The following is a 15210-nucleotide window of genomic DNA, read 5'->3' as shown; positions in this document are numbered from 1 at the left end:
AAAGTCAACGGTGAACCGGCGCACGGGCCGCCACTGTAGGCCCATGTTGTAGCTGCCAACAGGACAGTCCTTGCAACTTCGCGACGATCCTGGCGCACATGGCAATGAACAAGGGGGGGGGGGGAAATCAAAACAGAACGGGGGCTGGTGAACATGGGCAGCAGGCATGGGCCAAGGCAAAGGCAGGCAGGCAAGGCATGACATGACAAGGCCGCTGTAGCAAACACAGCCAGCAGACGATCCGACCGGCACAGGCCTTGAAGCACAGCTGCAGACGATCCGGCTGGTACAGGCCTTGCAGCAAACAGCCAGCCAATGAAGTGGGCCGGCACAGGCCTTGTTGTAAAACAGCCGGACGATCCGACCGGCACAGGCCTTGGAGCAAACAGCCAGCCAATGAAGTTTGCCGGCACAGGCCATTCAGTGGAGGTTGGTGGAGGGAGTGCGGTGGTGCTGGCCATTCAGAAGGCAGGCTCGGACCTACCTACTGTCTCCCTCCCACCTATCGCCTTTGCCTGTCACTGTACCTCCCCACTCCCTTAATTTGTAAAAACCCAATTTTGCCCCAAGTTATTTTTTTGTTGTTGTTTTTATTTTTATCTTTCCATACCTACCCACTATAATTCGTCCCCTAACCCCCTTTACAGTCATTGTTCAGCTAACCTACCGTCTCCGACCCTACTCCCAACCCCTACGTTCCCTTCCCGGAGGAGAATAAGGGAGAGCTAGCATCCTGTGTCGAGGCCCAACTCAAACCTCAAGATGGCCTCCCCAGACTTCAGCAATCTTTACCCAAAGTGGGTCCAGCGGCCCACAATGAGAGCGAAGGGATGGATGGTGCGGAGGGGTACACTACCTAATCTACCCTAACCATTTAACTTTTGAACTACCCGGGGCTTTCAACAAGCGCCTCTCGCTTAACCTATCGGTTCGAGCAACCAAGATTCCCGTCGCCTGTGTTGGTGTCCTCGCAAATTTCGGGCGTCGCCCTCCCCAATTTTCCTTCCGTGCCCTCACACAGTCTCATGGCTGGGACACGTGGCTCCCTTGGCAGGCACGACCCTCTGCCGATTCTCCTGCGATGGCACCCCCGGGCACTACTACCAGCTCTGAGCCTACCAGCTCCCAAAACACCGGGGAGTGCCCTCCATGGCGACTCCCCTGAAACGCTCACGAGGCAGGCTGGCACCCCGGGCCCCTTCCCTGGGTGCCCGTGCCCTATGCACTGCCCACGCGGCTAACGGCACCCCGGGCCCCCGCATCATGCAGGCGCACCCGTGCACACAACGCTATCCCCACCCCCCATGGGCCCTTGGCCTACCGCGGCCGACAAGCCTGGTGCCTGGGGTACCCACTCAGTGATACTCACCTTTCGCAGCCACGCTCCCAGCCTGTCAACAGGGCTCCTGCACCCCTCCAAATGGCTATCGAGCCTACATTCCCACCAACAACAAAACGACCACCATTTTGTCAATTTGACCAACCCAGCTAACTCACTCTTCACTGACCCCAGGGTCCCTTGGGCGGGAGTCACTCCTCCCCCCAATCACTCATATTTTTTATTTTTTATTTTTATATACCTTGGTCGAGGCTCGTGTGAGAGCAAACACACAACTCACAGCAAGGAGGCATGAGACAAGAGGGGCGGGAGTGGAAGGGACAAAACAGTGGGGAACAGACACATTAGGTGAACTGTGGAAGGGAGAGGGGTGGGGATGGGACGGGGAACATGGCGAAGAGAAGATGGACATTTCAGGGACTTTCAGGAAGGAAAGCAGGAGAAATGAAGGAAGTGGGCTTGGGTGGATTATCGGCGGTAGAAAAGATCGAGGATTTGGATGGGGGAAGATAAGAGGTGGTGGTGAACAGCTGTTTTGAAAGCCTGGAGGGAAGAATGGGAAAGAATAGAGTGAGGAAGTTTATTCCAAAGGCGGGAAAAAAGAGGAATGAAAGAGTGAAGATGAGCAGTGATTAGTGATTTTGGTAGTTTTACCAGAAGGGGTTGTTGGCGGACCTTGAGCGCCCTGTGGAAATGTGGTGGGGACAAATCGCAGAGAGAGCAGGGGGGCAAGGCTGGAGAGGAGTCGGTAGAAGACAGAAAGACCACCGACCAACCTGCGGTGATTGAGTGAGAGGCCCAAAGACACAGCTTCATTGCGGGAGATGCCGATGATCTTAAATGCCCTGGTTTCGACAGCGTTAAGCCGAGAAAGGTGGGAGGCAGGAGCACCAGCCCAGCGGGGAGAGCAGTACTCCATCAGGCTACGGACAAAAGCTTTGTAAGTGGTCAGGAGCTCAAGAGGGCCGAGGAAGGACTTAGCACGACGGAGGATTCCCAGTCGGCGACTGGCTTTTGAGGCGAGGTTGGAAATGTGACTTTACCAGGAAAGGTCATGGCAGATAGTGAGACCTAGAAGCTTGAAAGAAAAGACTTCTTCCAGAGGATTGTTGAGAAAGTGGATGGGGGGGTTTTGTAAACGGTCCTTTCGAAGAGACATAGTGAGAGTGTGAGATTTGTCTGGATTGAAAGACATGTTCCACGTGTTGGACCAGTTTGTGATTTTATCCAGATCTGCAGTGAGCGAAGAAGCTGCTGCTTGCCGGTCTGAGGGATGACAGATGGTACGGCAGAGGGTGGAGTCGTCGGCAAAGAGAAATAGAGGATTTTCCAGAGAGTCCGAGAGATCATTGATGAAAACCAGAAAAAGAACAGGGCCCAGAACGCTACCTTGAGGAACTCCAGCCTGCACAGGAAGAAGGGATGAAAGAACTCCATTTAGGGCCACACGTTGACTGCGACAGGAGAGGAAGTCTGCGAGCCATGAGTGGAGATGGCCTTGAATACCATGGGAAGAGAGTTTGGTGAGTAGGGCAGGGTGCCAGACTGTGTCAAAAGCACGTGATATGTCCAGGGATACGGCTCGGATTTCCTGTCTGGCATTGAGGACCTCCATCCATTGATGGGAGAGCAGAAGCAGCATATCCAGGGTAGAGTGACCTGGTCTGAAACCAAATTGATGATTGGAAATCAAGCCATTGGAGAAGAGGAAGGATTTCATATCTGAAGCGATGATGGATTCCATCACCTTGCTGATGATTGGGAGAAGGCTGACCATTGCCATTGCAATTGACCATCACCATTGCACCATGCATTCCACATTCGCTCCACTCACACAGACCCGCTGGCCTCACTCACTCACCAAGCAGATGTTTCCACTCAACTCACCAACTCTTCAACACACACACCGCTGAACTCTGCCATTCTTCTAACTACCTCCCCTAACTCACTCGTGCTCCCACGTCATCCCTTACACTAGTTGCACATCCTTTTAACCTACGTAACTAACCTACGTCCCCACTACACATCCAAAGTCTGTCTGTCTCCAAATCATCAAAAATAATTTCCCCTCCTAAATCTGCCTGCAATCCCTCGAACTAATCCATTCTACGGGCCCCATGAGGACTTACCCCTTGCCCCGGTCTAACTAAGCTAACCCTTTCCCCTAGCTTGTTCCATCCTGTGCCCAGGCAGGGGGGGGTCTTCCACCCCATGCCCGGGAATCCTGTTCACCCGAAGCGAGGCTTGCTTTTTTATCTTGCCAAAACGAAGTTTTTGCAAGATATGTTAGTCAGCTTCTATGTTTTTTTTTGTTGTTTTTTTTTGTCTGTAATCACGTATAAAAAATTCTGCAGAGCACAGTTATCATTGGAAATTTTTGTAACTTCGTATATCAGAGGCTTATAGAGGTCCCTTTCAGTGCACAAAATTTTGAAGGTCAAGGTCAAGGTCAAAGGTCAAGGTCACTTTGTCGCAAATCAGGGGAGTCAACGAAACCTTTATTTTTGAGTAATTTTGATCGGATAGTCTTCAAACTTCATGGGAATATACTTCATGGTCTCGCGCTCAGCTGATTAATTTTTGGTGGCGATTGGCCTTATGTTTTTTTTTGTTTGTTTGGTTTTTTTTTGGTCTGTAATCACGTATAAATCACTCTGCAGAGCACAGTTATCATTGGAAATTTTTGTAACTTCGCATATCAGAGGCCTATAGAGGTCCCTTTCAGCGCATAAAATTTTGAAGGTCAAGGTCAAAGGTCAAGGTCACTTTGTATCAAATCAGGGGAGTCGACGAAACCCTTATTTTTTGAGTAATTTTGATCGGATAGTCTTCAAACTTCATGGGAATATAGTTCATGGTCTCGCGCTCAGCAGATTAGTTTTTGGTGGCGGTTTACCTTGACCTTCATGGTTAGCGCCTGAGGTCAAACATTTGACCCCAAGGTCAAATTTTCAAGTTTTAGGAACCATATCGTGTAGTACCTCAAATTGAACACCTCGATGAGTGCTTTCTAGATATGTCAAGCTTGAGACATTATGGCGTCATTTGGTGACGTTACGAGACAAAAGCATATTTTTCATGGTTACTCTGTAGAACGATTCTCATCGGAATCTCTCGTAGGCAGATATTCCTCAAGGAGTCGCTCCTGCTGGATAGCAGCTCTGTTCACCTCAGTGTGACCTTAAAGAAGTCACACGTGGTCACCTTTTGGAAAGATACGGGTCACCCTGCGGGTGACATTGGCTTATTTTTTTTTTTTATTTGCGCAGCACCAGCGCGACAACTCGCAACGTGCGCACCAGTGCGGCAATTCACAGCCGCGCACTTTTGGCGAGACGTCATGGCAGCTGTTCGCGTCCCTCGTCCCTCTTGGACGGTACCATCCGGCAGGGATTCACCCTCCTGCCGGATTCCAACCATACACGCAGCCATGACGTCACACGGCGCATAAAAAAAACCCAAGCCTCGCGCTTTGAGGGGTTCCCCACGCGAACACATGTGCTCTGCCCGTTGGAGCTTAACACACACGCCCGCGTGGAGAACCCGTCCCGAATCCATAATCCTGCCTAAACTTTGTCCGTCGCGGGATCGGCAACATCCACCGTGGGCGTTTCCGGACCAGGTTTCACTCCCGCAGCCGAGCACGTGGCAGCCTCGTACGTTGCACAGCACGGACCTCGTGCTCGCCGCCGTGTAAACCCGGCACGGTCCCCAAAACATGTACGGCCGCTACTCGGCCCTCGTTCCTCTGTCGCCGTCGTACTCTCGTGCTCAAGCTCCATTCAACCCACGCACAACTGCATGTCACGACACTCACACATCTCGACATTCCACTCACCCCGGGAGACACGGCTGCATGCTCACGCATGCCCACCATCATCTCCCTCACATACCGCTCTCTCACACACACTGTCCCCCTTGCACTCGGCCGTGTGCTGGGAGGCACGTACTCCGGCACACTCGCAACCACACCACACACACGGGGGCGCACTCACACCTTGCACCACACACACCGGGACAACCACACTGGGGAGTCGTGTCCCCACAAGGGTTCCTGGGGCCTCTATACCCCCCAAGCTCGGCGTGCACCTGTCCACAGCACTCGTCCCCTTGACCTCGCAAAGCACGACCGAACCCACCTGATCGTGATCAGCTTCAAGGGGGAAAACTCCCTCCCCTCGTTCCTGGAGGAGGCCATCCAACTGCTCGCACCGGGTCCCTACACGCTCCGCGAGCTCACCCCCATTGTCCTCCACTACCTCTGTGTGTGTGTGCTAGTCTTCAACCCCGTCTTTATCGTGCAGTCTCTCCTCTACTTTTTCTGTTTCTTTCTGGCTCCATTTTCCTTCCCATCCAAGTCGTTCTTCCTCTCTGAGCCCCATTAGCTGTTCGTTCTCCTTCCGGAGCTTCTCAATCTCCGTTGACTCCAATCTTGCTCCCCGTTTTAGTTGTTCAATTTCAAACTCACATTATTCTTGTTTTCTGCCCCACAGTTTCTCCTGCTCTTCATTTTCCAATCTCATCGTTTCTTTCAATTGGCTCATTTCCTTCCTGTGTTTCATTCGCTGTTCTCTCACTACTCTTCCTTGTTTCCTCTCCTGTCCTTCCTTCTCCAGTTTCATGGTTTGCTTCATTTGGTTAATCTCCTTTTTGCGTTTCATTTGCTGCTGTCTCATTACTCTTCCTCGTTCCCTCTCCTGTCCTTCCTTCTCCAGTTTCATTGTTTTCTTCATTTGGTTCATCTCCATTTTGTGTTTCATTCGCTGTTCTTTGTCTATCTCCTCGCACTCCAGCCTTGCCTTTTCTTCCAATTGGTCAACCCCGGCTTCATGTTCCTTTTGTTTTCTATTCCATTGTTCCTCTCGTTCTTCCCTCTCCAATCTCGTTGTGTCCTTCAATCGCCTGATTTCTCCTTCTTGCTTCAGTTGTTCTTCCCTCATCATCCTCAACTCGTTTTGTCGTTCCCTTTCTTTGTCGTCTTCGTGTTTCTGTAACTCAGAAGCTTTCTCTTTCAAATTCCTTTCTCATCTCCACACACTCCAACCTGTTTTTTTCCTTTTGTCGTTCAGTTTCAAATTCATACTCTTTCAGTTTTCTATTCCACTGTCTTTCTTGTTCCTCGTTCTGCAATCTCGTCATTTCTTTCAACTGACTGATTTCTTTCTCCTGTCTCAATATTTGTTCTTTCAGTACTCTTTCTTGTTCCTCATTCTGCAATCTCGTGGTTTCCTTCCATTGGTCGATTTCCTTCTTCTGTCTCATTCATTCTTCTATCATTACTCTTTCTTGTATCTCATTCTTTCATCTGGCCTTCGCTTCCAGCTGTTCGATCTGTACAGTGTGGTTCCTTCACATTTCATTCTCTGCTGTCGTTCTTTCTTCTCTCACCATCCTCAGCTCGTTTTGAAACTCCATCTTATTTCTCGTAAGATATTAAATTTAGCTCACTCGTAATTTGGAGGGAACGGGGGGGGGGGGGGTCACCTCGCACACCCCTGCTCCGTTCCCCGTGAATTTAGCTTGGAGGCGGGGTGGATTCGAATCCCACTCCCGGACACCAGTGTTACGAATTCGCACCCGCCAGCGTGCGAACGGCCACGTAACTCGAATGGCGGCCGCCTCGCCCACCGGGACGGACAATTCAGTCGTGACCCTCTCGGAACAACGCCGGGAGCGAGTCACGGGTGGGGGTTTAACCTCACCACGATGGTGCCAATTGACCACCCGCGCAGGATAGGGTTGCTCGCTAAATTTGATCTACCTAAGTAGTTGTGCGAATGGTCGACCGGGCGATCGTACCACGCCACAGGCCGACTCCGGACACGAACCGCTCAAGCGGTCCGTTCCGTGCTACAGTGATAACCGAGCGGTGTTATCGTCGGCCTTGACGGTTCCGATTAATTACCGGGATGTTGAACCCACTACGGACCCCTTACATGATGCAAGATGGAGATTCAACTAGAGAAAAGACGAAGCGAAACGGGCACAGTTCAACAAGCAAACATTTTATTCACGCGACACACGGAAAGCACGTTATATAAAGCCATACAGAATACACAAAAAGCAAAGGCAAGAGTTAAAACTGAATACGCGTACACACAGCAACACTTAAAACAATATTACTTTAAGGACAGGCGCCACCCACAGTCATTTACACAAACCCAAAGAAAAGAAAGGACTTCCCTTGGTGCGGCCGTCGAGTCCTCCTCCCACGACCTCCACTCCGAGCTCAGTCTCCTTCGCCGTCCTCCACTGCCGACTCGACGACGACACAGCTCGACTTCAACGAGCTCCTCGGGCTCCGCGAGTTCCACACCGACGCAGAGACACTCGACCACGACGACACATCTCGGCGATGACCCAACAACGACTTCAGACGGAGGCGAGTTCCATGAGTCAGGGAGAGAGCGAGACCTCAAGCCACCCCACTGGGACAAGGGAATAACCAACCAACCAACAACCATACGCAGACGAGCGAAGCGGAAGAGGACGAGGAAGCGAGTGGAGGAAGAGCGAGAGGAAGAGGGAGAGAACGCTTCCCGCCCGTCTTTTATAGCACGGGGCTCCGCGCTTCGCTCCGCCCCGTTTTCGGCTCCACCTTCCTTCGAGAGGGTTCTCGAAAAGGGGCGTTCCTCACCCCGACGGCCTCACGCTGTCCATCAACCAATTGGCGGCGAGCCGCCCTTCCCCCCTTCCCTCACACCAAGCGCGGGGAAGAATGGCGGGGAAAAGCCCACCAGCATCGTTGGCGGTTTTTATTGGTTTGAAATAAAAGATAGAGAAAGAAAAACGACTAACTGTAGGATCACAGCCCGAATGGATCACATAAATTCCCTCTATACAACGGGTTTGGGCTAACTACACATATCTCACCTGAGGGCCCTTTATGGTAATGCGAATTTCCACAGCCATAATATCATTTTTTGGCCCTTTCAATGGTGAACAATCACTTTGAAAATTAAATCATTCTCGTATCCGGATTCGGATCTTCACCAAAATCAAATCAATTTTTCGTCATAAACACCCAACCTGCCCACTAAATTTCATCCAAATCCATCCACAACATTTTTTTTTAGATATCTTGCACACAGACAGACAAAAAGGGGTGCACACATAACCTTCCACCTTCAGATTCAGAACTTCACCAAAATTGAATCATTTCTTCCTTGTCACACACCCAACATGTCCACCAAGTTTCGTCCGAATCCATCTACAACTTTGAGATATCCTGCTATATATCGTTTTTGGCCCAATCTCGCCAGACAAAAAGGGGTGCACACATAACCTTCCACCTTCAGATTCAGAACTTCACCAAAATTGAATCATTTCTTCCTTGTCACACACCCAACATGTCCACCAAGTTTCGTCCGAATCCATCTACAACTTTGAGATATCCTGCTATATATCGTTTTTGGCCCAATCTCGCAATGGTGAAGAATCACTTTAAAAATTCTCGTAGTCAGATCTGGATCCGGATTCAGATCTTCACCAAAATCTAATCAGGTCATCATCGTCACACACCGAAACTGTCCAAAAATTTTCATCTGGATCCGTCAACAACTTTTTATGATATCCTGTACACAAACAGACAAACAAACAGAAAGGGGTGAAAACATGACCTACTTCACCTTTGGAGGCAAAGGTAATAATCAGGAATTGTAACGCACCTGGCGTTGGCAGTAGGATTCTTTCAGCTTCTTTAGCTGCGTTGTCATTTTCACTTTGAAGTGAATCTCACTATTGTCCTGAAAAAAAAGGAAACCAACAAATGTACTCACTCCAGCATGAGGAAGGAAACATGTCATGTGTACATCTCTGACAAATGGATCAATGCCACCATCAATCTATACTCACAAAACAGAAGCACTTGCAATATATAACTGGACGGTGAGTTCAGGTTGCATGATAAACAAGTAATAAATAAATAAAAATTAACAAAAAAAGGACAAAAAATGTCATAGCCTCCGTTGTTTTAGTAATTTTTCTGCACGGAGTTAAAGGGTTAGCCCATATTGATATACAACTAAAATGGCCACCAGTCTACCAGTTGACCATCTTTGATCAGATCGCAAAATAAAGTGAGAGGCATGTGTATGCCATCATGTACTGTGTTTGTGCAATGTTTGAACAAAATTGGAGCATGCATGTCCGAGAAATAGTTGTGGACACATTCAAGTAACAAAATGACCACTATTGGATCTGATGTCGGGAAAAAGACGACGCGCCAATGTATACCGTCATGTGTTGTCTTTGTGCCAAGTGCGAATAAAATTGGTCCATACATGTCCAAGATATGGTTGCGGATGCACAAAAATGAAAAATCGACACCAAATCACAAAGACACCGTTTCAGATCAAGTCCAACGGGGGCTAATAAAGTTCAACATAAATCGGGAGTTCCAGACACATCTCCAAAAAAAGAATATAATCTTGGTGTCTTCATCTTACATCTCAAATTATTTACATTTAAAATAAGACCTTGCTCATAATGTAGCAAAAAAATAATAATAGTAATAAAATAAAATTTTTAAAAAAAACAACCTCAGAATAAAATATTGTTGCGGCCGGGGGTCGGGTGAGAAGACCACTGGGGGGGGGGGGGGAAGCTATCTCTGGGTCCCACCAGACTCTCTGGAATCGCAGGCCGTCGTACATGGATAACTATGGGATGTGACGGGTCGCTTATTGACCGTGAACGCCAATAACTCAACCACGTGACCTAGGGTCCTCCGTCTAAACCGGTTACCGAATTAATCAAGTGACCTAATTACCAGGGGACACACCCTCGGTACGCCTTGCCCGAACCGGGTCACCTTACCGGGTCAGATGCAGCCGAGCGACACTGCCCAGGACGTACCGACTAAAAGAATGGATTGCTGGGAATAAAGTCCCGGCTCGGCTAAGATACGGACCATGCTGGATCAATGAAAGAAAAGACAAAAACGAGCTGGAAACATTTCTACACAAGAATAAATTAACAGGCAGGTGAGGAAAAGCATGTGGCACAGGGAACGTAGTTTATTAACCTCCGCCATCGAAGATCAGAGGTTACCGTTTTCACCCCTTTCTGTTTGTTTGTTTGTGAACAGTATTACGGAAAAACTCCTCGACGGATTTCGACGAAACTTGGTGGGGGGGTTAGGTATGGTCCAAGGAACATGCCATTAGATTTTGGACTTGGTCCCCCCCCCAAAAAAAAATTTAGAGAAAAAAATTTTTTTTTTTTGCATTTCTACATGTTTTAAGTTATTTCCAACCCCCACCCCCCCAAAATTTTTTTTCCTCTTTTTTGCATTTCTACATGTTTTAAGTGATTTCCAACCCCCCCCCCCAAAAAAAAATTTTTTTTTCCTCTTTTTTGCATTTCTACATGTTTTAAGTAATTACCAACCCCCCCCCCCCAAAAAAAAAAAATGTTGGATAAAAGAACTATAACTCTGTCAGCACTGTTGACATCATATTTAATGAATAAGATACAAGGTTCACTTGAGTGACCCAGCAGTATTGGCGGCGGAGGTTTTGCACTCTCCCGAGTGCTCCCCCTCTAGTTGTATCTAAAGCAGGAATAGAAAGAAATGTGTGGTGCGACAACAAAACAAGCAGCTTACAAAGCAGACATGGAGTAGACTTGTACCGAAAACTCTTCTGCAATCTTAACTTAAAGCTCGTACTGGCGCCATCTCTCTCACACCACACACCACACACCACACACCACACACACACACACGTTTTAATATCACCATTTAAATATAAATATAACTAACATTTAAAAAAACAGACAAGCTGAGCATCATGACGACTTGCCAAAAGGAAAAAAAATATAATCATACTCCCAGATATCACAGCCCCTCAGGATTCAGGGGAAGGAGGACCCACAGTTCTAGTTCTCTCTGACTATCTCTCTAACTCCAACTCTCTCTCCATAGTATCGTATCGTGCTGCCTGATGGAATCCAGTATGACAAGTCGATAAAATAAGACATTGACATCACAGAAACGTGAGAGTTAACCCATCCGTCCATAATAAGGATAGGTTCTTTGCTCGACTGTTAAAACCACTCCATGTTCTGCATTGCCTTCTTCAACAGAGTTTAGGAGTTCAATAGCTGCCCTGAGTTTCTATCATTGCTGGCTGAGCTTCCATTTCCACATTTTTGGATTTATAACACACATGACTAACTCCAATCTCAACCCCACTCCTCACCCATTTACTACTGCACCACCCCCATGAACACAAGCACTACCTCCTCCCACCAACTTCAACATGCAACTCAGAGATTACACTAATCTTCTGATTTAATTGAAACATGAAATCTATTCAAATTGTGGAGCCTGGAGCTCCACCTTTAGGTGAATCTTAACATCTCATACGGAATTGCATTCCACATTAGAGAAAATATCATATTCTTGTGTAGCTAAAGAAGTTTAAAAACTGCCACCTTGGGTACGACGCAGGCAATTGCAACAGCATCCGGCTTTAGATCATCTAAAGCGAGCTCCAGCTCAGTAAACACATTTGGTAGGGAGTCCACATTATAGCACAGGATGGTAAAATTATCAGGAAATTTTAACGGTTTCCCTCTATCGATCCTGAGTCCCTTCCATCTCTGCTTTCTAGATTCAATCAGCAATGGTTGATACTTTGGATATCATCTGCAGCTGCTCCCACAGCTGTATCCCACTCCTCTGCGAGGGTGGTTCTGCTGAGAGATTGGGGGTGGGGGGGGGCTGTGCTGCATTCATTACCTCCACCACCAAGATGAAGGAGGTTATGTTTTCACCCCTCTCTGTCTGTTTGTTTATATGTAGGATACGTCAAAAAGTTGTGCACGGATGTGGATGAAATTTGGTGGCCAGGTTGGGTGTGTGACGAGGACGAAACTACTAGATTTTGGTGAAGATCTGGATCCAACTACTAGAATTTTAAAGCGATTCTTCACCAGCGAGAGACGGGGCCAAAAACGGCATCCAGCATGATATCTCAAAAAGTGGTGCACGGATCCGGATGAAATTTGGACGGGTTGGGTGTGTGACCACGCAAAATTGATTCGATTTTTGGTGAAGATCCAAATCCGGATCTGAGAGTTAAATTTAAATTTTTAAAGCGATTCTTCACCCTTGCAAGATGGGGCCAAAAATGATATAGTTAGTACGTTCTCGTTCTCCCTCTCTGGTCCTCCCTCTCTGGTTCTCCCTCTCTGGTCCTCCCTCTCTGGTCCTCCCTCTCTCTCTAGTGCAGCCTGTGGCTGCTGGTTGCATCATTGGTTGGGACGCAGCTATGCCGCTGATGCAGTGTCCCCTATACCAGTACACTGGTACTCATTTTGCCAACCTCGGAAGGATAACAGGCTGAGTCAACCTTCTGGTGTATTTTAATTCAGCGGCCAACGGGGCTTGAACTCAGGACCCTGGGATCCCAAGCCGGCAACCTAACCACTAATCCAACAACAGGCTTCGATATAGTACTGTACAGCATATTACAAACATGTAATGGGCCCGATATGTTGTCGTGCATCAGGCATTACATGGCCGAGGCACGCGCTCTTCCGTGTGCCCTTCCAGTTCCCTTGGGGTTCGTTTGATTACACATCCTTCCAATGCTCTTACATGTTGCAATGTAGCAGTTCAAATTCTGAACGTTTAGAATCTCATAAAGACGAAACTAGAACAGATGATAATGCTCAAAAAAGTTCAAGTTCAACAAGTGCTTCCGTCACCATGACAAAGACCATCCCTCCGCCAGACCCCCTCCCCCTCATCATCACAACTCCCACGAACTTCCATTCCCCAACCTCCACAAAAACTTTTATAAATGAAATGAAAGAGTCCTACCTGTCCAATCACTTTCAGCTTTATGTACTCTCCACCTCCTTCCTTTTTCTCTGCATCCGGGCCAGGCTTGCTCTCCTGTTGAAAGGATGGTTGGACTTCATCCACTTAAAAACACACATGTGTATATATATATATATATATATATATATATATATATATATATATATATATATATATATATATATATATATATATATATATTACAAGGAAGATCCAAACACCTTGAGATATCTATTCAAACTCACCAAACACCAAATGTACCAGGGAGAGGTGAACAAGTCAAAGAACCAGTCATTTCAAACGTAATAAACGGTCCACGACCAGGAGACGAAAACTTAAACAGCCATCTGACCTTTCAGCCAAAAAAATGACTAAAAAATAAAAATAAAAATAAAAATCTTCGTTGCCGGAACACGTGGGTGGAGAATGGATGAAGTTTGAAGCAAATTTCAGAGAAAATATCCTTTTCGTTTAAAGTCCAGGTGTACAAGATGTCGTGGAGAAAAGGTAACCACGCATTCCTACAGGTAAATGAACAAACCCCACCACGACCGCACGATTAACCCCACCACGACCGCACGGTTAAACCCCACCACGACCGCACGGTTAAACCCCACCACGACCGCACGGTAAACCCCACCACGACCGCACGGTTAAACCCCACCACGACCGCACGGTTAAACCCCACCACGACCGCACGGTTAAACCCCACCACGACCGCACGGTTAAACCCCACCACGACCGCACGGTTAAACCCCACCACGACCGCACGGTTAAACCCCACCACGACCGCACGGTTAAACCCCACCACGACCGCACGGTTAAACGCCACCACGACCGCACGGTAAACCCCACCACGACCGCACGGTTAAACCCCACCACGACCGCACGGTTAAACCCCACCACGACCGCACGGTTAAACGCCACCACGACCGCACGGTAAACCCCACCACGACCGCACGGTTAAACGCCACCACGACCGCACGGTTAAACCCCACCACGACCGCACGGTAAACCCCACCACGACCGCACGGTTAAACCCCACCACGACCGCACGGTTAAACCCCACCACGACCGCACGGTTAAACCCCACCACGACCGCACGGTTAAACCCCACCACGACCGCACGGTTAAACCCCACCACGACCGCACGGTTAAACGCCACCACGACCGCACGGTAAACCCCACCACGACCGCACGGTTAAACCCCACCACGACCGCACGGTTAAACCCCACCACGACCGCACGGTTAAACGCCACCACGACCGCACGGTAAACCCCACCACGACCGCACGGTTAAACGCCACCACGACCGCACGGTTAAACCCCACCACGACCGCACGGTAAACCCCACCAAGACCGCACGGTAAACCCCACCACGACGTGGTTAACCCAGTGAATCATTGGACGACTCGCCACGAGTATCGACGGTTCAACGTTTATCAAAAAGGTTTCCCCTTCACCGCGAACCGATCACGATCGGGGAACGTTCGGTAACACATGTCCGTCCGCAGCACGGAGCAGGCCCCGCCGGACCTGCCCTGCACATCCGTACGAACCTGGTCGGACATCCCTGCGGCTTGCGGCCTCCGTAGGCCGCGCGGTCCTCCTTTCCCCCGATCCACACAGCCGAACGTACGTCGAGAAAGGCCGCACAAAGCGCCACAAGGCCCAGGCGTTGCACTCGGATAGCTGAACCGGGGCGGGACGACACATCCGAAATAATAAAAGCGCGGGTTCACGTTTCTCGTAACGTCGAATATATCTGTTTTGAAGCATCGCGATGCTTTTCGATCGGGGAAAAAATAAATATTTTTTATCACGTTGTTGGAAAATAAACGTTAATAAACATCCCCCTTGGGATGACGTCACATTTCCCATGATCCTCACTTCCGGGATTCCAGGCGGCAAGGACGGTGGAAGCGACGGAAACAATGGCCTTGAGAGGAAGCGACCTGTCCGTCTGGCGATTGTCCGAATGTGCGGATAAAATCTTCAACTGGCACTTTTCCCACCATTATTTACACATCGAGACCCACAA

General features: G+C 48.7%; 1 protein-coding gene across 1 annotated transcript in view; it reads right to left on the bottom strand.

Annotated features, from left to right (window-relative positions):
* Positions 1 to 14950, bottom strand: part of SUMO1 (small ubiquitin like modifier 1) — a 38492-nt gene extending 23542 nt beyond the window's left edge. Inside the window, exons 1-3 of the mRNA XM_085877888.1 lie at positions 14729 to 14950; positions 13170 to 13244; positions 9007 to 9084 (exon numbers count right to left, since the gene is read on the bottom strand). Coding sequence (XP_085734014.1) covers positions 9007 to 9084; positions 13170 to 13244; positions 14729 to 14740 — 165 coding nt within the window. The 5' untranslated portion in view covers positions 14741 to 14950. The remainder of the gene's footprint in view (positions 1 to 9006; positions 9085 to 13169; positions 13245 to 14728) is intronic.
* Positions 14951 to 15210: the final 260 nt, after the last annotated feature.

The sequence above is a fragment of the Eptatretus burgeri genome, chromosome 4 (assembly GCF_056783735.1).
Source record: "Eptatretus burgeri isolate ZD-2024b chromosome 4, Ebu_testis_v1, whole genome shotgun sequence".
Taxonomy (NCBI): domain Eukaryota; kingdom Metazoa; phylum Chordata; class Myxini; order Myxiniformes; family Myxinidae; genus Eptatretus; species Eptatretus burgeri.
The sequence above is the reverse complement of the archived record's forward strand: the minus strand, read 5'-3'. Positions and strand labels throughout refer to the sequence as shown.